This window comes from Panthera uncia (genome assembly GCF_023721935.1).
Source record: "Panthera uncia isolate 11264 chromosome D3 unlocalized genomic scaffold, Puncia_PCG_1.0 HiC_scaffold_8, whole genome shotgun sequence".
In the NCBI taxonomy this organism is placed as follows: Eukaryota; Metazoa; Chordata; class Mammalia; order Carnivora; family Felidae; genus Panthera; species Panthera uncia.
In genome coordinates, this window is record NW_026057586.1 from 35,906,518 (window position 1) to 35,928,581 (window position 22,064).

A 22,064-nucleotide genomic window follows, 5' to 3' on the forward strand; every position below is an offset into this window, starting at 1 on the left:
ACTACCTTCTTCACCATCTCACATTCAACACTTTTTGTCACTCTTCTTAGATTCTTTCTTGTATATACATTCTTCCTCTGTGTCGCTACTTGGCTTTTCTGAGAAATGGAGGACCTTTTATAAATAGCACTGGCCAAGTGGAGGATACCTCTCCTTCCTCACAGAAAATCAGACAATCAGAACATACCCCATAAAGTGCTCAGGGCTGTGGTTGTTCACAGCTGTGTCTTTCTGCTGTTGGTTACCAAAAGGCAGCCCTTTCATTGCTACAGCAGAATATTCATATATTCATTTATTTTCTCCTAATTCCATATCCAAGACTACCTAGAAGACAGGGGATTTGGAAAAACCAAATCCCAGAGAACCCAATCTTTGATTCTTTGATGTAATCATAGTATATGAAGTATTTGAGGTATAGTTTGGGAATCAAGGTTGTAGTAGAAGATATGACTTTCCTGCTTTGCTGTCTGTGTCTCAGGATACCACTGGGGCAAGGGTGGAGGGAGGCAGCCCTTTTTCTGGCATATTCTTAGCTGCATATCAAAGTAAAACCCCTGCAAAAAGGGTAAAAACCAAAGTCCAACATTAAGAAACAGACAAAGGAGCTAGAGTGATATTGAACTCACATGAAGTAAGAAAAACATGTGGTAATTTTGTAAAAATCCTGAAGTGCAGCTCCCCTAGGGAATCCCACATATGCCTTAGGGACCTGGAACCCTGCCTGGAAGCCCTTTCAAGACTCCTCCTTGGATGGCAGCTTATGGTCCTTGGGTTGACAAGAAGTTCCAAGAAACCAAATGTAATGTGTGACCCATTTTCTTCTAAAGAAAACTTGAAACTGCATTTACTTTGTCTCTTATGTCAAAGTTCTTGTTACTATCATTACTATTTTTTTCTTACATTTAACAGGGTTGACAACAGCAAAATTCCAAAAACACAAAGCCAATTAGAAGTCACTGAAGGGCCTTCTCAGGGGTGTCTCCAGCTCACACTTCTACTTTGTAGCTGCCATCTGTCATCCTGTGAGTCTCAATGTTCTCCAGAGTCTGGGAGGATGCCTGATGGGCATCGCATGCACGCATTTCCTTACCGAGTTTCCGTGATGTGGAAGCCAACCCACAACCCAGTTTTCCTGGCCTGTTCTATTTTTTGCCCCTCTCTAATTACTACTAGAACTGCTCTCAGGTGCCAGAGCACCCCAGTTTGGACAATAAATGATATGCTTTCTGTTAGTTGTTTGCAGTGTATGTGTGAAGCAAACACCAAGAGGAGAGACAGCCTGTCCGTCAGGAGCTCATTCTCTATAGTGATAAAGTTTGTAATCTTTAGGCAGCCTGAAGGGGGGTGCTCAGGAGCACAGGGGAGGAAGGATGGGCCCAGTGAGTTGAGGAGGACGAAGGAGGGGGCGGATTCTGGAGGTGAAGGGGGGCTGGACAGGCAGAGGAAAAGGGGACAGCATGAACAGCAGAGGGGGCTAAGGGAGATGCGGGTGCAGAGAAGGGTGGTGCCCAGTGGGAGGGCCAGTGAGTGCCAAGTGTGGGAGACAAGTTGAGACCAGGGGCCTGAAGCGACAGGGGCCTGAAGCGACAGCATGAACAGTGTGGGCCACGTCTTGCAGGCAGTGAGGAAAGCGAGGAGGGGATCACATGGTGTCAGACTAGACTAGGGGACACCAGTAAACATTCTCAGACGAAAAATGCACCTCATTCTTAATTACAATAAAATATCCCTTCCAACTTATGAAACGAATCTGGAAACTCTTATCTGTCTTTACCATCTTCAGTTTTCATTGCTTCATTGCCTCTAAAGATTGAAAAAGGCAAAAAAGGGATAGTGCTTTCATCCGGGGGCTGGCACACTTCTTCTACACGGGCCAGCTCATGAAAACTTTAGGCTGTAGGGTCCTCACAGTCTCTCCCACCACCACTCAGCCAGGCCACGGCTGCCTTCAGGTGCCACAGACAGCACACCAATGGGTACACTTGGCAGTGTCCTAGAGAAAACCTCATTTACAAAATACTCCGCTGGCTGCGTTTGGTAGTTTCCTGCCTCCCCACCCCGCCGGCTTTAACCCATAAGGATTCATTCATAATAATAACTCCTCTTGTGTGAATTCAGTTTTACCTCTGGGAGGATTGGTCTTTGAGACGAAGCACTACAGTGGGTCACAAACGTGTGCGTGAAGGAACGTGTGTGGTCAGTACTGGAGGTCCCGGGGAGTCGGAGGCCCTGAGCAGATACTTCCTGGGCCCAGTAACCTGTACCCTTGTGCTGGGAACCGGGTCCCCGCGGGTGGTCATCTGGGGAAGCCCCCCTCAACTGCCTCCGGCCCAGGAGTTACCTCGGCTCGCTCGGCTGCGTGTGCGGACGCCCAGCACCGGGGTGGCGTCCTCCACGGCGGGCGATGAGGTCTTCAGCACGGCCTTCATGTTCTCGTGCTCCGTGGCGTCCTCTGCGTAGCTCAGGCCCTGCGGCTGGCTCAGAGGCGCCGGAGAGCTGCTGGAGAACTTGCCGGACTACGAGACCAAAGTAGGGGTGAGGGGCTGAGGTGACTCCCCAAAACACCAACTCAAGCCCACAAAACATTTCATTGAGGAAAACCTCCCTCTTCGTTGTTTGTGTGCATTCTGCAGATGCATTCGCTAGGGCAGTCACTGAGGTTGTCAATGAGCCAGTGACATCCATCCATGTATGCCCCAAGTTCTCTGACCAGAAAGAAAAACCATGGTCCCAGAAGGGCCACACCTGGCCCTCCCCTCTCCAGGCTCTCCCGGCCCACTGCAGATTCCCTCGGTGGCTGCCTGCTAGGGACGACTGACATCAACCCTGGGAAGCACTCAGAAACCACATCTGTTTCCAACCCCAAAGCCCTGATGTGAGAATTCAAATATGCCCCGTTAATCACATTATCGAGTTGTTTTTTAATTTACCACCAGAATGCAGTTAAAATTTTCTTATCTACCACTTATGATGGTTTAAAACGTGGGATTCAGTCACACAATCATACCACGGTAAGCGATAGGTAGAATCTTTCCAGATCTAGTCCCATCTCACTTTGCAGAGAAGGAAACTGAAGATTCAGTGACATGCCAAAGACCCCAAGGGAATCAGCTGCAGGGCCCAGACCCGAACATGACACAGAAATTCATGCCGAAACTGAGTTGGGCAACACTTGCTACTTCTGGCCGTGTCAGAAATGTAGTTGTTCGAACATGCAGTACATGTACGTGGTGAAATTCTCTAATTGTAGCTGAGCAAAGAATCAGGGTTTAGATGTTTTAAAAGAGGTATGCTAGAACACTGGGCCATATGTACACAAGGGCAAACATCTGGAGGAGAAACAGAAAGTCAGTCAGACTAATGTTTGCAAAGAGCAGCTCTACAGATTCCTGGCTTCCTCTTGTCATCGAGTGTCTCAGCCATGGCAACAGAGCCCAGGACTCGTCTGCTCGTGCCATCTGCACTGCTCCCTCCTCATCTCCCAGGGTCCATCAGCCCTGACTTGGTCTCTGGTTCTCCCATCTGCACCGGAACCGGGAAGAGGAGCCCCGTCATCCCACCCCTGCACACGTGAATCCCAACGAACCCGATGGATTCCGGCTGAGAAAATAGACACAAGTCAAAGGCTGCCCATGAGAGGGGACTGCTTTCGTGGCCACTATCCCACTTCCTGTTTGGTTTTAGGGCTCTTTCTACGGTTATTCTAGAATCCAGTTCTCATATTTGAGTTGCCAAAAGGCTCAGACAGGGGGCTGGAGGGTAAATTCCCTGTCCACTTCTCCAATATTGGAGAGTATCTCCAATATTAGAACTTGGCCATTCCTGACAGGGCCTGGGACTCAGGCACAGCTTGGAAAATGCAGGTAACCCTTGATTCCTGGCATACACAGCATGATGAGAACCCATGTCAGGAGGTTAGTGATCACACGAAAGCAACCAGAAAACAACCATGCATGGTTTAGAGCACTGAATGGTGCTGATGCCTCATGCCGCTTATGTTAAGTTAGACTCTACAGCACGCCTGGGAAGGCCAAATGTGGCATTCTTCATGTTTATCAACAGTCCTACCTCCACTTCATCCTCTTCGTCAGTCTGCCCGAGAGGACAGGACAGGATGGAAAAGACAGAAGGGATTCTTAGACGGTGCAGAAGTCAGCAAAGATGAGAGCATCTCAATGTCATAGCAAATTCCAAATACAGAAACTGGCCATCAAAACCGGGGTGCGCCCTCCTGATTTGGGAACTGCCAGGCCCTGACTGCACAACCCTCCTGCCCTCGTCCAGACATTCCCTCTGTGAGCCCCAAGGCCAGTTCTGACCAAAGTCAGGAGGAATCTGTGGGGCTCCAGACTAACCTCCTGAGGCCGCCCAAGGGCTGATAGCCAGCATACCTGGTTTCCAGACAATTAAGATCTGACTCCCAGCTCTGTGGCCTGCTATTCAGCTGGCCATGTCCTGTGGAACCCACCACAACCTGCCGGTCACCAGAGCCCTCCGGAAGTGGACCAGCCTCCATCTGCCCAATGCTCTCTGCCAGCTACTGTCCTCCCTCTCATCCCGAATGCCAGAGCCCTCCCCACCTAGGCTGCCAGGTCCTTCCACACACAGGGAAGGCAGAACACACAGAACAACCGCCCAAGTAGAATGGGTCCTGTTACCCTTTCCTCCAAAACATGAAACTCAGTTCTTCTAAAACTCTTACCTGCCCCTCATGGAGGCTTTCTGAGCTGACACGCCAAACTTTTAATTATCACCAGATAAACTTCTTTAAGTAACTTTTAAATAAAATATCTTTTTTAAAAGATAAACTGAGGGCAGGGGAACCTGAGTGGCTCAGTTAATTAAGCGCCAACTTCAGCTCAGGCCATACCTCGTGCTTCGTGAGTTCGAGCCCTGTGTCAGGCTCTGTGCTGACAGCTCAGAGCCTGGAGCCTGCTTTGGATTCTGTGTCTCCCTCTCTCTCCGCCCCTCCCCCACTCATGTGCATGCTCTCTCTCCTTCTCTCTCAAAAATAAACATTAAACAAAATTTAAAAAAAAAGACAAACTGAAGGTGAAAGTCATGCCCATCTCTTGAGTTTAGATTAAACACACCCTCGATTTAACCTGTTTCCAATGAGGTTACAAGACCAGGCCCACAGATCAGACACAAGGATTTTTTTTTTTTAATATATATAATTTATTGTCAGATTGGTTTCCATACAACACCCAGTGCTCATCCCAACAGGTGCCCTCCTCAATGCCCATCACCCACTTTCCCCTCTTCCCCATCCCCCCATCAACCCTCAGTTTGTTCTCTGTATTTAAGATTCTCTTATGGTTTGCCTCCTTCCCTCTGTGTAACTTTTTTCCCCCCTTCTCCTCCCTCCTGGTCTTCTATTAAGTTTCTCAGGATCCACATAAGAGTGAAAACATGGTATCTGTTTTTCTCTGACTTATTTCACTTAGCATAATACTCTCCAGTTCTATCCACGTTGCTACAAATGGCCAGATTCCAATCTTTCTCATTGCCAAGTAGTACTCCATTGTATATATAAACCACATCTTCATTTTTTTTTTAACATTTATTTATTTTTGAGACAGAGAGAGACAGAGCATGAACGGGGGAGGGTCAGAGAGAGAGGGAAACACAGAATCCAAAACAGGCTCCAGGCTCTGAGGGGTCAGCACAGAGCCCAATGCGGGGCTTGAACTCACGGACCGTGAGATCATGACCTGAGCTGAAGTCGGACACTTAACCGACTGAGCCACCCAGGCGCCCCAAACCACATCTTCTTTATCCATTCATCAGCTGATGGACATTTAGGCTCTTTCCATAATTTGGCTATTATTGAAAGTGCTGCTATAAATATTGGGGTACAAGTGCCCCTATGTGTCAGCACTCCTGCTTCCCTCAGACACAAGGGTTTTGAGAACAGACTAAACTTTCAGCAGCTGAAATGACAAAATGCTTCTGATTCATCAAGTTCCACACCATCCCCAGGCAAATGGCACCACACTCAGAGATAAGAGTCCTGCTCTATTTTTATTTCTAGTTTAGAACTTATTATTTTACCAGGATGATTGGCATTTTCTCATCATTAGCACATGTATAAGGTGTTACCTATACAGAATCTCGAACCCTCTCAACATCCCCCAAAGTAACTAGCATTCTCTTTTTCTAGAAGAGGAAGCTGGGGTTAATGGAGGATAAAGGTCTGTGAAACTGAAGGAAACATTTAAAATAGGAAGCCAGAAGGGGAAGCTCTCATGCCTTAATGCTGTCATCAATTGCAGCCACCAACAGGAAGAAGCCTACCTTAGCACCCCAGCAAGAGGGATGAAGATTTCCTTCTTGCCTGGCAACAGCCCAGCCAATGAGAGACTACCACAACTCAGCCAATGAGAAACCACCACCACCCCGAACTCTCACTTTTTTTCTAATGGACTTTTCATTGGAAGTAGCCTCTCCCAATTTCCTCTTTTGTCTATAAAGTAGCATTCTTTTCCTTTGTTTTCTGGACTTGCCCTATGGTTTTGTCATAGCTTACATGTCCCAAGTTGCAATTCTGCTGCCATTCCCAAATAAACCCATTTTGTTGCTAAAATAACTGGCTGGTTCATTTTCAAGACCTCCCCACTGTCCCCGGATGTGGAGGTCATGGGACTGATAGCCTGAGTTCTTGCTGCCCATCTTGAGTATGATGACAGTAGATGGGCCACCACAGTCTTGTGCTGCCTTGTCTATGTCACCATTTTGTCTAGAACTACTTCAGGGAACAAGGAGGAGGAACTATTTAATTTAATATTGACCCTTAGCTGGGAGGACTCCTGGATTTTGAGAAAGGAAGCCTTTTTCATTTTAGAAACAGAGAAAGAAGAGGAGGGACAGGCACACAAGGACAGATACAGGGCTGACTCTAAACACAGGGTCTTCAGATTTTACCCAGATTTCACTCTATCTTGGAAAATAATTGCTTTTTCAGGGCACCTAGGTGGCTCAGTTGGCTAAGTGTCCAACTCTTGATTTTGGCTCAGGTTGTGATCTCACGGTTCATGAGATTGAGCCCTGCGTCGAGCTCTGTGCATGGTGCAGAGCTTGCCTGAGAGTCTCTCTCTTCCTCTCTCTGCCCCTTCCACATGCGCTCTCTCGCTCTCTCAAAATAAACAAACATTAAAAAAAGTTTTTCCGCCAAATCATGTCTGTTTGACTGCTACCACTTCCACCTTCATTTTACCCAGAATCTTTATTAAAAATGATTTACTACATAGTTTTCTCTAAAAATCATTTACAGCCCTACTGTTCAGGGACTCAATCTATTGCCTATGTTTTTAGTAGTGTAAGTTGTGTATATGTTGTTTTCTAACCAGATCATGAGGATACCCTTGGGGTATAGCTTGTCTTTTATTGCAGTCACATCTTCCTTAGTGCCCAGTGCAGTGCTGGGCACATAAGTGAGAATTGAGAAAAGAAGCTATACACTTTGCCTTAAGTGACAATATCCTAGTTTTCCAGCAGATGGCAGTCTTTGTACGTGAATGATGCCACTCTGACCAGTGAAACAGGGACTATGTTGAGGATGAAGCCTGTACAGCCCACATTTTAATGGAAATTTAAATATTTTTGAATCAAACTGCAGAAACATTTACCCATTTATAAATAGGCAAGCTGAATGTTTTCGGAGAAGGACAGAATTAAAAAATTAGTGGGATCTGTAAAAAAAAATCTCAAAAATTTGGCAAGAAATTATCATGTGTTTTCGTAACTATAAGCATATTGGGCTTGTATTTTTCACCCTCCAATGTGTCTCATTTCCACAAAAGCAAGTAAGCCCCTTTTAAACTTTTAAAAATAACACCGTGGAATGCAAAGTGGGCCACAGTTTGCCCAAATGGATTCAGTTTGCTTCCTGTTGCTGTCCTCTGGGAGGCTAAACATCCTATTGAACCCAGATTTCAGGAGAGGAGAAGGAAAACTCTCAGTGATGGCACTGGCATTCAGAACTGCCAGGGGGCTGCACAGAGGACTCCCTCCACAGACAAATGAACTGAGCACTCTTTAAGGGTCAAGAAAATTCCAAGGGAACGAGGAGTTTGGGTGAGGGGGTTGGTCCCTGGTGGTCCGCAGAACTGCCATAAAATGACAACATTTCTAAGATGATGGATTCGGTTGCCACATAAATGTCAGATCCCTCAAGAATGTGGACAGGAATCGTGTGCACTCCGTTTTTCCCACAACACACACACCCATCGGGGCGCAGAAGGTAGCCTGGGGTCTTCTTAACTGCTTTTATTCCTCCCTAAATATGTCTGACTGGAGTTTCACTGAGAATTGCAACCCCAGGACGATGACACTCCCTGTTGCTTGGTCCTTTACCCACTTCATCCTCTGTATCACAGAGCCAGTGTGCTTCTCGAGTCCATGCACAGATGGGATCAATTTCATAAAGACACATCAGAAAGAGGCACCTGCATGGTATGTCTTTCTTCACACATCCCTTTCCCCTCTACTTCTAGAACATCTCCCATCTGAATGCCCATGGCACCCGGGACCTGGGGGGCTCAGGGCTGAGGTGGGAGAGAGAAGCCCAGGAGCGAGGCAAGCATGTAAGTGTGCAGAGGCTCCCCACCGACCGCCCCCGAGGGGCTAAAGGGAACTCCTGTTGGGTTCACTGTTGTCCAGATTTCTTCCCACCTGAATATCCTCTGACTCAAGGGACTGCCAGGAAGCCCTCAGATTATGTCTTTGACCAACCTCACCAATTATTTCTCTATTCAGAGGCCTAGAATGGGTTGCCCATGGGTCAACTGGTTGGTTGCACATAGCATCGTTATGATGAAACTCCTGAATCAACTCCCAAATCAGTAGTATACCTGTCTTCCTATGATAAGTGGCATCACCATTTAACTGTTTTCTTTTTTTCCACTTTTACCCACATCCCAGAGGTTGAAGAATCAAGCCTTTAATGACACCACATCCCACAACACCCCAATATGGGTTAAAGTCCCTCCACCAGCCACACATCCTTAATTTACATGTATTAGTCCCACGTACGTTATATAGATTTTCGCAGAAATAGTAGAGGAATAGTTTATGAGCACTTTTTAAAAGATGGACATTTTTTTCACAGTGGGGGGTGGGGAGCACAGCTCCCAAACTGCAGGGAGATTTTATGGTTGATCTACTTTCACAATAAATGACATGAAACTTACATCAGTGATCATCTTCCCTCTGGTCTTATTTCTTTCTCTGTGGTTGGCCCGTTTCTGTTTCTGCTGCAAAACCCTTTCCCTGGTGGTGCGATACTCCAGTGCAAATTCACTAAGGATCCTGCAGAACTTGTTTATGTTCACTTCCCGAATCGCGTAAGGTGGGTGGCCCATAAAGAGCAAAAAGGAATGGAACCTGCGATAAAACACACGATAATGGTGATGGCTTCAGTTTTAAAGAACAAAAACCTAGGGTCTCAAAACTTTCAGTAAGAAACCAACCAGGCAGGCATCGTGCTTCGTTCCTCGGGCTTTGGGGTTGAAGAGCCTTGAGTGAAAAATGCAACCAGAAGTCAAGTTCAACTCGCTTTCTCGCTGAAGGAGGATGTCTAGGTGTTAGGATTTTAGGAGATTACTGTTTTCCTTTTGCTTATCAGTGTTTTAATGCTTTTCTAAAATGTGTACGCAAATCTTTCATAAGAGAGAGGATGAAGCACTGTCTTAAAAAAAAGACCACAGTTTCTAGATTAGGTAGGAACTGAATAAGGAATAAGGGAATATTGCTTAGTGATTCCTCGATGACCTGCTTTCACAACAACTGGAACACACGTGATCACATGAGTTGTCAACAGATGGTTTGTAAAAATGCTGATAAAATTTTTTGTAAATATTCTGAAATATTTTCTCATGATATCATATACAATCTTAATTTTATTAGGAAGCACCAAACAAGCAGCACAAAATAAATTTCAGCTATTTAACTTCTAAATTAAAAATTAGTGGATTTTAGTGACTTAGCAATTTTGTAAAGGAAATTAAATAAGCAAACATGTACACTATTTTTAGTTATCCAGAAATGAGAAAGAAGATACGAGAAGACAGAGGGACATTTTTATGTAGACGTAACAGTATTATATAAAGGATACCACTATTTATGGACAACTACTTTGGATTTTGATCATTCTAATTTTTACTGTATGAATAGAGGTTTTGATTGGTTTTCAAATGAGAGAAATTGGCTTATTCCTTATGTGAAAAATAATAAAACATACAACTTGTAATTAAAGGGGCTGAAAAAATGTTTACTACCAGAGAATTTAGCTACACCTATAAAGCTGTTGGAGGAAAAACAAATTGTAAGTTTTCATGACTTTGGATTAGCCAATGATTTCTTTCTTATATGTGACACTGACACCATCAGCAACCAAAGAAAAACACAGATAAACTGGACTTAATCAAAACTAAACACTTCTTTAAAAATGTTTATTTATTTTGAGAGAGAGAGCACGAGTGGGAGAGGGGCAGAGAGAGAGAGGGCGAGAAAGGGAATCCCAAGCAGGCTCTGCGCTGTGAGCACAGAGCCTGATGCAGGGCTTGATCCCACAAACTGTGGGATCATGACCTGAGCCACAATCGAGAGTCAGACCCCCAATTAAACCAGGTGCCCCCCCCCCAATTAAACACTTTTGTGTGTCAAAGGACACCATCGAGAGTGAAAAGACAACCCACAAAGTGGAGAAAATATTTGCAAATCATGTCTGATAAGAGATTTGTATCCAGAATATATACAGAAATCTTACGACCCAACACTGAAAAGACAAATGAAATATGGACAAAGGATCTGAATAGACATTTCTCCAAAAAAAAGATACACAAATAGCTAATAGGTGCATGACACGGTGCTTGACATCATTACGCATTAGGGGAATGCCAACCCACACCACAAGGAGATGCCACTTAACACTCACTGGGATGGCTATAATAGAAACACACACAATAACAAGTGGTGGTGAGGGTGCAGAGAAGTTAGAGCCCTCAATCAGCAGCAGACGGGAACATAAAATGGCTCAGTTGCTTATAGAAAAGTCTGGCAGTTCCTAAAAACTTAAACATAGGGTTACCATATGACCCAGCACTTTTGCTCCTATATATATCCCCAAAAGAAATGAAAATATGTGCCCACACAAAACCTCTACAGAAATGTTCACAGCAACATTAATCATAACAGCCAAAAAGTAAAAACGACTCAAACGTCCATCAATAAATGAACAAAATGTGGTCTATCCACACACGGTACCACATAACTGGCCCCACTTCCTGTCTCACCTCCAATGACCCCAGCTGCACTAGACTCCTCGAGATCCCTTGAACAAGCCTCGGACTCCAGGCGTGCTATGTGGACCCGGAGATGGCCGAGCTAAGAGTCTGCAGGGCCTGTGAGAGGGGCAGAGAGGCATTCCACTGGCAGGACCACAGGCTCTGAAAGGTGTTCACTCCTAGCCGTTCCCTCTCTCCCATCCTAAAGGATCCCGCCCCAAATATCACCTCCTCAGAGAAGCCTTCCCTGATGTATTTTGTAAAACAGCACCGTGTCACTTCCTGTCTCAATTATACTCTTAATTTTTCTTTTGGCCCTTACTACTACCTGACATTATACACTGGCTGTATAATACATGATGTGTTGAGATAGGAAGGCGTGTGCAAGAAAAATCAAGGGGACAACCAGTATCTTTGATCGGTCCCATCATCCACCCTTTTCATCAAGTGTGCCACTGAGTAGAGGGTCTGGCCCAGGAAGGGGAAGGGTGGATCTGGGGGTACCAGGAAGCCAATGAGGGTGTCACTTGTCTCTGTGCCGGCCAGCAAGGCCTTCCTCCGCACTTGCATCTGGGCCCCCGCACTCCAGCGCCCACCACAGCGTATACAGCTCAGCCTAACGGGTCTGCAGGAGCTGAGTGAGGGGCTTGCAGGTGAGACGAGGCAGCTGGAGGGGCAGCACGAAGGGAAAGGGTAAGACGCAGATTCAGCCACGCAGAACGAGATTTTCTCAGCCAGGCAATGGTTTTGAAAGCTAAGTCTTACCTAAAGAGGACTAAGTTCTTTCATCTGCCCCGTTATCAAGAGGAGACCCACTGGACTAAGGGAGGGCCAGACAGCACAGGGAGGTGGAAGCACCTGCTTCTTTAGCTTCATGAATGAAGGAGCAGGGAAGGTGGGAGGCCCAATGTGCGTTCTCATCTCTCCCCAAGAAGGTCCTGGAGTGGGGAGAAGTCTGCCGAGAGGCTAAGGGGTGCCGAGGGCAAGAGGAACTTCTGTCCCACCAGGAGGCCCTGGTACGAAACAGAGAGTTCCGGGCCCAAACGGACCACCCCCCCCCCCCCCCCCCCCCCCCCCCCGCGGGGGCGCCCGGGCCAAAAGGAGGGCTACACGCCCCTCTTCCCCCCCCCCCCCCCCCCCCCCCCGGCAGAGAGGGAAGGGCAGCCTTGTAAGGTGAGGAAGCAATACGGTCTGGCCAGACTCACTGGCCCTCATGGATCCTGTGTGGTGGACAGTAGACCCTAGGGAACAGGGGGTACGAGCAGAGAGCCTGCGGGGTCTGAGGACACAAATGGAGCAGAGGGGAGACCTGATGAGCTGTCCTTTCAGCCCATCAGTCACACCAGGAGGTGCTGAGCAGAACTGCCCTGGCCTGTCCACGTGGGAGGCTAGTGAGTTTCCAGAGGGCTCTGTCGGAGAACCTATCCCCATCTTCACCACTGGGCTCTAGAAATCACTGGGCTTCCCCAAGGTCAACTTCAGGAGGGGTAGCTCGGAGGAGTCGAACTCTTGAAGTCCAAACATTCGGGAGACTAACAGTTTAGCTGCTTATCCTTTGACTAGGTCGGCAGACTGCTACCCAGCCAGGCAGTGGGTCATTGAGGAGGTGGGCTGAATGGCGAAATAAGCAAAAGTTATTTTGTCTGTGCAGCTGAGCATCATCAGAATAGAACCGCAGCTCTGCTCCCTGCACAGGCTTGAGTTAATGCCCCAGAGACGGATGACCTTCATACTCGGGGAGCCTCAGAGCCGTGTCTGTGTCACCACTGTGTCTTTTAAAAAGGGCCCTATTAAATTAATTCCTAATTACACAGATAAAAATATAACTCTTACATACTTGCAGGTGAGGGAAAAAAATGAAGGCCTAGCTACTTCCAAGTTTCTGATCTGCAATATTTAGGCTGACCTGCAAGCGCATAAGGCACCTGTACCCACATCACCTAGGGTTCTAGTCCTTTCTGGGTCTCAGTTTCCTAAGCGTAAAGGGAACATATTAGACCACAGCAGTGTAGGCTATGCTCCTGGGAATGTTGGGAGCAAGGGAGGGAAAGAGGAAACACAGCCGCTGGGGCTCTCAGTCCCCCAGCGCCATTTCGACAAGATATTCCGGCTTTAATCAGTTCTACATATGGCCTTCCGGCTAACCACTTCATTCAAACCCAGGGTTCTATGGCTTAGATGCTTTGGCTTGGCCACTACCTGGACCTGCCCTTTAGCCCTGCCTCCCCGCGCACACACACACACACACACACCCCGCCTTTTTTTTTTAAATGTTTATTTTTGAGAGACAGAGACAGAGTGCAAGTGGGGGAGGGGGAGAGAGAGGGAGACACAGAATCCGAAGCAGGCTCCAGGCTCCAAGCTGTCAGCACAGAGCCATGCTCTTTTACCACCCACAATAACTACGGTGGATTCCTAGCTCGTGCTGGTCATCCCGCATGGGATGGCCAACAGTGAGGAGACAGGGATCTAGGTCATGCAACAGCAACCATCATTTGGGTGACCAGTTTACCAGGGAGAATAGGACAACCAGGGCAAACTATATACATTTTACACATACACACACACACACACACACACACTAGCTTAAGGAATCACCAAAATGAGTTTTTACCTATCCAGGATAATATGGCTAATGTGATCAGGCATAATAGCTTTCCAAGACTTTCAGAAAATTACTCCAGTTTCATAACATTCCAAGTGGAAACTATTTGTTTATTTGAATAGTTTTAAGTTGGAAATTGCTTGTATCACACAAAAGCAGGGAGGCCCGAAGCAGCTCACGTTCCCTGCCTCCACTTGCTCACTATGTTAAAAGCATGGTGTACTTTGATTTCACTAAGAAATTTGACCAAATCTCTGATAAGACCCTCCTTCCCAGAGGGCACTAAGAGGTCAAGGTGGAGTGCAGGGAGAGGGATTTACAACTAAATTCCAGAAGTACTGAGTAACGGATGGTCTTCAACCTGGAGGGAAGATTCTGTTCCCTATTCTTGTCTTGCCTAACATTTTTATTTTTTTAAGTTTATTTATTTTTGAGAGAGAGAGCGAGCGAGCGAGAGAGCACTCGCACAAGTGCGCCCAAGTGATAGGGAGGGGCAGAGAGAGGGAGAAAGAGAGAATCCCAAGCAGGCTCTGCACCATCAGCACAGAGCCCCACTCGGGGCTCAAACCCATGTACCCTGTGATCATGAGCTGAGCCAAATCAAGAGATGGATGTTTTACCAACTAAGCCACCCAGGCGCCCTCTGTCTAACATTTGAAGACTACCACCACCTTGTTTGCCCTACAACAGCCTGGACCAAGACCCAGGAGGTACAATTCCCAAAGCAGCAAATGGCACAAGCCAGGCAAGAGCTCACATGCAAGCAAGACAATTAGGTTCCTGATGTTCTGGGTGGATTCAAAGAAAAGCTAAAAGATGAAAGAGAGGAAGAGGAAAAAAAATACATATATTATAAATATATAATATATTTATATTATAAATATATATAAATATATATTATAAATAATATAAATAATAATAAAAAATAGGAAATGTACAGGGATAAATGAAAATATGGCCGATTTGCTTAAAAAGATAATAAAGTGCTCAGATAGAGGTCTGGGAGTGTGCCCAAGGGGCAGGTCTCTGGGAAAGGCCTGCAGTTGAGCTGGCTCCAAGGGGCTCTCTTAACAGAACCACAACGAGGCTTGTTTCAGAAGGTCTGTCACCAGAGCACCTGTTCCAGGGAGACCACAGCCTGTAGGTCCACAGGCTCAGTAGGCCCAGGACAGAGCATTCAGACCCTGAAGGCCCAGATGAGAAGCCCACAACCGTACTCTGTGATATCGCAAAGAGAAGAGAGTGGTGGTGCGTGGTTAGAAATGCCCTGGCCCCGGAAGTCAGAAGACCCAGGTTCTGGTCCTGGTGCTGCCTCTGCTCACAACTGAGACAGCCCTGGACCCCGGCCAGCCTCCTTGTAGGCAAGAAAGGCCTGACACATCCCTGCACATCTTCCAGGTTCCTCTTGACTCCTGTGACCCTAAGGAAGGCTGGTGCAGAGGGTGGCACCCATTGGGGGGCCCAGGCCTCATCTAGGCGGGTGGCAGTGGAGCAGCCATTGGAGAATCAACAAGGGGAGAGTCTTAGAGGGCATGCTGCACGTTATATAGAGAAAGAGCTTTTCGAACGAGTCAGGCTGCCTTGCGACGACACGTGCTGTAAGTACACAGAACTGTTCAAGCAGCTGCAGGGATACAGGGGTAAGCTTGTCAAGGATCTTATAGATGCAGTTCCTACTCAAATGGGATGTGTGGATCACATGATCTCTAAGATTCCTTCCAACCTCAAAATTCAATGGCATCATATTCTTGGGTGTGTGTGTGTGTGTGTGTGTGTGTAAGAAAATTAAATACCCATGAAACAAACATGTACAAAGGTGTATTTTCTATGTAGCAAGGATTTACAGTACAATTTTTGGAACCTTAACCTTCAGATCTTGGTTTGTAGAATATTTTCAACATGCCATTTTACAGGTGTTTCCATTAGTTCCTTGATCTACTTACCTGTTAATTATTCTTCTATGGACAATCTTTAAAATTATAATTCGCTCTGCACAGTCTTTTAGGAACTCTGACATTCGTTGTTTTAAAACGGGTTTCATTTCATGTTTTGCAATTGCCTTGAGGTGATCCCATGAAGCTTTGCATCTTCTCTCCATCTGACATAAATTATCCTGAAGTTGATCAAAGTCAACCTGAAAATCAGAGAGAGAACATTACAAATGCGCTGAAACAACCAGACATCGACCTGAACCAGGAAAGTGAACTGCCTCCGGGAAGAAACAAACATCAAAACCGAATTTACATGTTCAAATACAAACATATTTATGGCCTAAAAAGTATCTACATGTGTATTTGTCATTATCTTGACATCAGATTATTTAGTGATAAAACTGTTCTCCAAAAGAACCCAATGCAAATATCATTCTTCCCCCCCCCCCCATATTTGGAAAGAAATCTTAGGAAAGTCTTTGGGAACTGTAAATTAAAACATGATATGAAGGAAGCCTAGTACAAGATGAACTGAGCAGATGTCTCATAAAATTTTTCAGAGGACTCTTGTTCTTCAGAGATGATTTTTCACTTAGGGTTATAGGAATACACCACTCATATCATACATGGATGGTTCTAATATGGTGGGGCTGGCTAAGGGGCAGGCAGCTTCTCTTCCCAGCTGGTCTTTTGTACACTGTGTGACAAATACTATTTATCCACCCATTCATTCATTCATCCCACACCCATGGAGAAAGCGGTATATGTCAGTTCCTATACCAGGCGCTAAGAACACCAAGACAAATGTTGACTGAGACCGAGATGCTGTTCTCGAGGAGGCTTATTGTATAAACAGGTGTACAGACCAAACCCTGAGGATGTGCAGAACCCACCAGGTGTGTGTGTGTGTGTGTGTGTGTGTGTGTGTGTGTGTGTGTTTGGGAGAGAGAGAGACATGCACACACAGCTCTTGTTGGCAGCTGGAAGCCATGTGTGCAAAGAACAGATGTGTCATAGCACCCACTATGCTCTTCAAGGAAGCGGGAACAGCTTGGCTTAACGGAGGTTGCCTCAACTCAGGCTTTCTAAAGTGATTCTTTTACTGAATTGCTAGACTAGAAATTACGTGAATTAAAGAGTCATGGAAAAAAATGCATTTGAGGGCATTTAATGGAGAGAGATACAAGATGGGGGAAACAAACGAGAAGGCTAGGAGGAGAGGCAGAAACAGATGAACCTAGGGAGGAGACCGAGGGCACAGAAGTAGATGCAGAGTGGGAGTAGGTGGGAAAAGGTGAACACAGGGCAAATCAAGGTCAGAAGGAGAAAGCAGATGCCTGGAGGTGAACCACCATTCTTAGATGATGGAGGTCAAGAGATGTGAGTGCCCAGGGCACTTGCGGGAGTGGTCCCGCTCTCCTTGAGACAATGGAAGAGATCAAGTCAAGGAAGGTCAATTCAATGAGGGGATCTTTCACCAGACAGGATAAAGCCTTGCTGAGCACAAGAGATGCCCTGGGGGCCAGGCAAGACATTGCAAGTCGTGGGTTTCTTGGGTGCTGAAGAGCCAAAAACAGAAGGCAAGTTTGGGCAGACTCAGGTAAGCAGGGGATTCATGGAACTTTGAGAAAAATGATTTGCTTGAAACCAAAGGAATTCTGGATCCAGATTAGATGACAGATTCTGGGTCTTAGTAGAGCTGAGAAAAAAAATATATCAGGTGTTCAGCTGAGAGGGGGGGAAAAAAAGCAGATATAGAAAAGGACTAAATAGTTCAAAGAATAAGTCTAGCAAAGGATGACCTGGGACTGACAAGTAATGTCTAGGAGATTTTAAGGCAATTGTAATAGGTCTAACCATAATTCTCTGGATCTGTCCTCATTTGCATCTGGCAGGGCCCGGCTACACAATAAAATGACTTCAGTGCAGCTCAGATCTGCACTGAGCAGCCCTGTGCAGTCTGACCAGGTGACGCTTTAGCCCGTAAGGTGGGGGCAGAAGAAAGGAGCCTATTGCCGACAGGAGCCAGGTGGGAGGCTTGTGAGGAAGTGCCATTTCTGGGTTGGAGCTTAATGCAGCTTCTTTGGAGGGGGCTGGAAGGCTGCCTCATCTGGCTGGCCGCCTGCCTGGCCGAAGGCCTGCGAGGACACGCGACCTGAGCCTTCACAATTCCCTCACGACCTCCCATTCTGCTACTAGCTCCACTTTGCAGGGGAGAAACCGACGCACAGAGAGGTTAAGTAACTTGTGAGAGACCATGCAGCTGTAAGCAGTGGAATTGGGATCCGAACCCTCAATCTCTCTGGCTTTCTCTCAGAGTTTCTTCAGTCTAAGTTCTCAACCGGCATGCCTTACGCCTAGATTTGCCCCTTTAAAATTCCACCTCAGAGGGGCACCTGGGTGGCTCAGTCAGTTAAGCATCCGACCTCAGCTCAGGTCATGATCTTATGGTTCCTGAGTTCAGGCCCCGCGTTGGCCTCTGTGCTGGCAGTACAGAGCCTGGAGCCTGCTTCAGATTCTGCGTCTGCCTCTCTTTCTGCCCCTCCTCCACTCTCTGTCTCTACAACAAATAAACATTAAAAACATTTTTTTTTTTTTAATTCCACCTCAGTTAGAGAGCTGGACTTGTTGCCTTCTTGGAGAAGGAAGTCCTTGCCAGAAGACCTCTCCTGAGGACTGCTCCATAGGGGCCACTTGTGTCTGTAGGAAGACCTGTGAGCTGTGTTCTGAAGCAAAGTCAAACCTTAACAAGTCAGACTGGGATGCTGTGGGACGGCTCAGGGACACAGTCATCCTGCAGACGCCAGGGCAGTGTGCCCCTTGGGGGTTGTAATGCTGAGGCCTGACGTGTGGCACCACAGGACAGAGTGAATGCAACTAGGGCTGAGGTTTCTTGAGCCTTATTTTGTACCGGTCCACGTAGAAGGATCCCTCAATACCCACAAAGGCTTTGGGAGTAAAGGCGGAGTAGCGGTAGATACCCTCTTGCAAGCCACAGAGAGCTGGGTCAATAGTCATCTCTAGTAATTGCCGAAGTTAATAGGTAAAATCTACCTGCACTTTTGGCCTGTGTAGCCAATCTTCAGACCAGAATAAGTTATTTAGTTTTTATTTAACTAATCACCAAGCATCCTTTGGGGAAGGCCTGATACTGAGGGGGGCGCTGGGGCAGTCACTGGGGGTCAGCCTGGTATCAGGACTCCTAGGCCAGGGCTACTTAGCTAGAAGCAGGCTCTACCTAGGAGAAGGCCCTGGGAAAGAACAAAGGACCACCTATAAAAAGGGAACTGATTTGATCTGTGTGGGTCCCGTAACAAGACCAAGATGACCCTAGCCATGCAGCAGACTCTGTCTCAGACAGAGGTGTTCCTAACAAACTGCCTTCTGAGAAGGTGCTCGTGGTGGGTGTCAGAGCAGGGGTTGGAGGACTCCCTGTTGAGACACTCAGAGGGGCTTTTTGTCTTGGTTAGGATACTGAAGTAATATTTGTAAACACTTCAGAACAGTGCCTGGCACAGAGTAAACGCAGTAAGGCTGCCTGTGAAGTAAAGGAGTCTGTTCTTAGAAGCCTGTGGTCAGCTGTTGAGGCTGGGAGATCTCCGGCCATGCCTCCTTCTACCTCAAGGCAGGTGCACCATCAGGCCGGCCCAGGACCCCCTGCTCGCTGTACCCGGCAGCTGCCAGCCTGTGGCTCCAGAGGCAGGTGAAGGAGGTTCCCAGCCCCTGGGGCCCCACAGGCCAGTTCTGTGGGAGAAGGCAGAGAGAGGGAGTTCCGTGAAGGAGGCCTCAGCAAAGCCCCCTCCCCATGTGTCCCCTCTTCCCACTACTCTCTCTCTCCTCTTCTTACACTAGAGTCCAGTGTGTCCCAGAGCTAAAGGCTGTCTGCTTTCAGCTCCTCAGCCTGCCCAGGTTGGGTTTCTAGAAGTTTCCTCCACACTGGTCTCTGACTCCTGTTGCCCTATTCAGCCCCTCCCCATGAGTTTCCTGTTGCTCCCAAGACCCTCACATCTCCCAGTTCTGCTGTGTTTGGGGTTCCTCTGGGGCTGGTCAGCCTCAGTGATGTTCCTGCAAGTGGGGGCCGCTGGGTGCCCAGCTACTGCGACCGTCTTTGTTCTAATAAACACAAGTTCATGAAGCTCTTTAGCTCTGCACTCAATTTACGAGTCTGCAGCCGAGGGGCCAATGCTCTATACTGTTTACAGCCCTATAAAAATGGTTCCCTCTGTGAAAGATCACAGGAATAGCCAATCTGTGTGTGTGTGTGTGGGGGGGGGGGGTGGGCAGCAGGAGGCCAGGTGTGCCCTGTTTCCTGTCACCACGTTTCACAGCAGGGACCCATGGAAGTCTTAGCAGGAGCCAAATTGCATCTTTTTGACATTGTTGCCTGAGCTGGGAAGTTCCGAGCAAGCTGGGAAGTTTTAAAGCTTGGGAGAATCCAGGCCTGGTGAGTAACACTGCTCAGCCGTGGATGTAGCAGTCAGGACTGGGATGGCAGGCTTGCCTCACATACCTCAGTAGGAAAGAATCTGATGGAGAACCAGAGATGGGAAAAGGATCTTAAAAGTCCATTACCAACAGCACGAGACAGGTCATATCCACAAACTCTAGAGCAAGGGTTGCAAGCAGCACTTGGACACTTTTACTTCATAGAGCCTGTGCCCCTCAGAGATGACTGGCAAAGATCCGGCATCTGAGGGAGAGACATGGCCCACTCCTCTGGGCCCACAGACATACCTTGGCTGACCTGGTGACGGCCCCGATCTCCGAGTACAGATCAGAGCTGTCTGGGAAGTTTTCCACCACCATGGTGCACACGTGGTGGAGAAGCGACTGCTTGTGCACGGTGTCCTTGACTTCTGGAACCTTCTCGAGGTAGCTTAACTCAAACGCTTTGGCCTGTTTGGTGAACATTAAATAAAAGACAAGGAGCACAAGTTTTACACAGGCTCTTCGAAAGGCACAAATGGCTGGAATCAATGTCCTGTTGGAGTAGCCTAATATTTAGTTCCTCTGTGACTGGAGCTTCTCAGGCCACATGCTCCATTATCCTTAGCTGATCACACATAGACCAGACATACTGAGCATGAAATGAACCTCTAGCCCTTTCCCAGACATGAGGTACCCCAGGCCTCTATGCCTAAATCAGAGTGCTGCGAGGCTGGGTCTCTGGCATCTGGGTATCTCAACTTTCTTTCTTTCTTTGCCCTCTACTTTGCTGCTTCCTGACCAAAGATAGGCCATTTTTTTTAAAAAGTTTGTTTTATAATGTATATAAGTACAAACATTCAAGCAATAAGTTCGGGAAAAAAATGGGGGAGGAGGACAAAAGAAACTCTCTCCGATGTCATTTTGAGAGTAGCAATTTTTTTTTTCTAAGTTTTCCTATTTGTACGGCAAGATACAGGCTCAAATAAATAGGCCCTGATAAGTTTAGGACAAAATTCCTTCTAGATTTTCCAGCAATACAAAAGTTAACTTGTTCATCTGTGCTTTGGAGGACCAGAGGTACAACCTCCCTCAGCAAATGAAAGGCAGGAACTTTGTGACAAGGGAGGTAGGAGAATAAGGAATATAAAAGACTTACATTAGTTCCATTTAGAAAGTTCCCAATGGCTAAAAGAGTAGACAGGATAAAGCCCAAGGTTTTATTGTTCTCCAGTTGGTCTATTCCTTCCTTCAGATCCAAAAGTGGTTCTGCCACTTCCTTTCAATTAAAAAAAGTTGGAAGGTGATGATAAAGAATGGACATTTTGGCTTTACTTTGTTTTTGTGTTTTTAACTTTTGTACAAAGTAACCACAGCGGAGTTCTGGGTATAAGGCAATCCCATGTTATGAGCACATGCTCTTAAGTATGGAAGTGCCAACGGGCAGCAGGGAAGTCTAGTCCCCAAAGTCTCCCCAGTGGAGACCAAATGGGTACCTGTGGCTACTTGTGCTGGGGTGACAAATGCTCCATCTTCCGCTGTTCCTGCCCATCTGCCAAGCTCAGGCAGGACCCTCAGACCACACTCCCCTCTCATTCTCTCTTTTGACGATGGTTAACTTCTAGGACCCTCTTCCTTTGCATGTTCCTTCAGCATCTTCCACAGTCTTCCTCTCACCTTTCTCCTTCTAGGCAGATGGCACCAGAAACTGTCCCTCACTGTCCTCTGACCCCTCAGGTCTCCTAACCTCCCCTCTAGGACTCTATGGCTGATCACTTCTTAGCCTGGGCTACTTTCTAGAAGCCTGCCATCCTCACT

The 22,064-nt window shown here is 47.0% G+C and overlaps 1 protein-coding gene across 6 annotated transcripts in view; it reads right to left on the bottom strand.

Moving 5' to 3' along the window:
* The window catches only part of FHOD3 (formin homology 2 domain containing 3), a 469,815-nt gene that overhangs the window by 15,490 nt on the left and 432,261 nt on the right, over positions 1-22,064 (bottom strand). For all 6 annotated transcript variants that reach the window (XM_049619507.1, XM_049619508.1, XM_049619506.1 and 3 more), the window contains 5 exons: positions 21,406-21,525; positions 20,556-20,717; positions 15,834-16,024; positions 9,192-9,384; positions 2,342-2,516 (listed from right to left, as the gene is read on the bottom strand). In XM_049619507.1, coding sequence (XP_049475464.1) covers positions 2,342-2,516; positions 9,192-9,384; positions 15,834-16,024; positions 20,556-20,717; positions 21,406-21,525 — 841 coding nt within the window. The remainder of the gene's footprint in view (positions 1-2,341; positions 2,517-9,191; positions 9,385-15,833; positions 16,025-20,555; positions 20,718-21,405; positions 21,526-22,064) is intronic.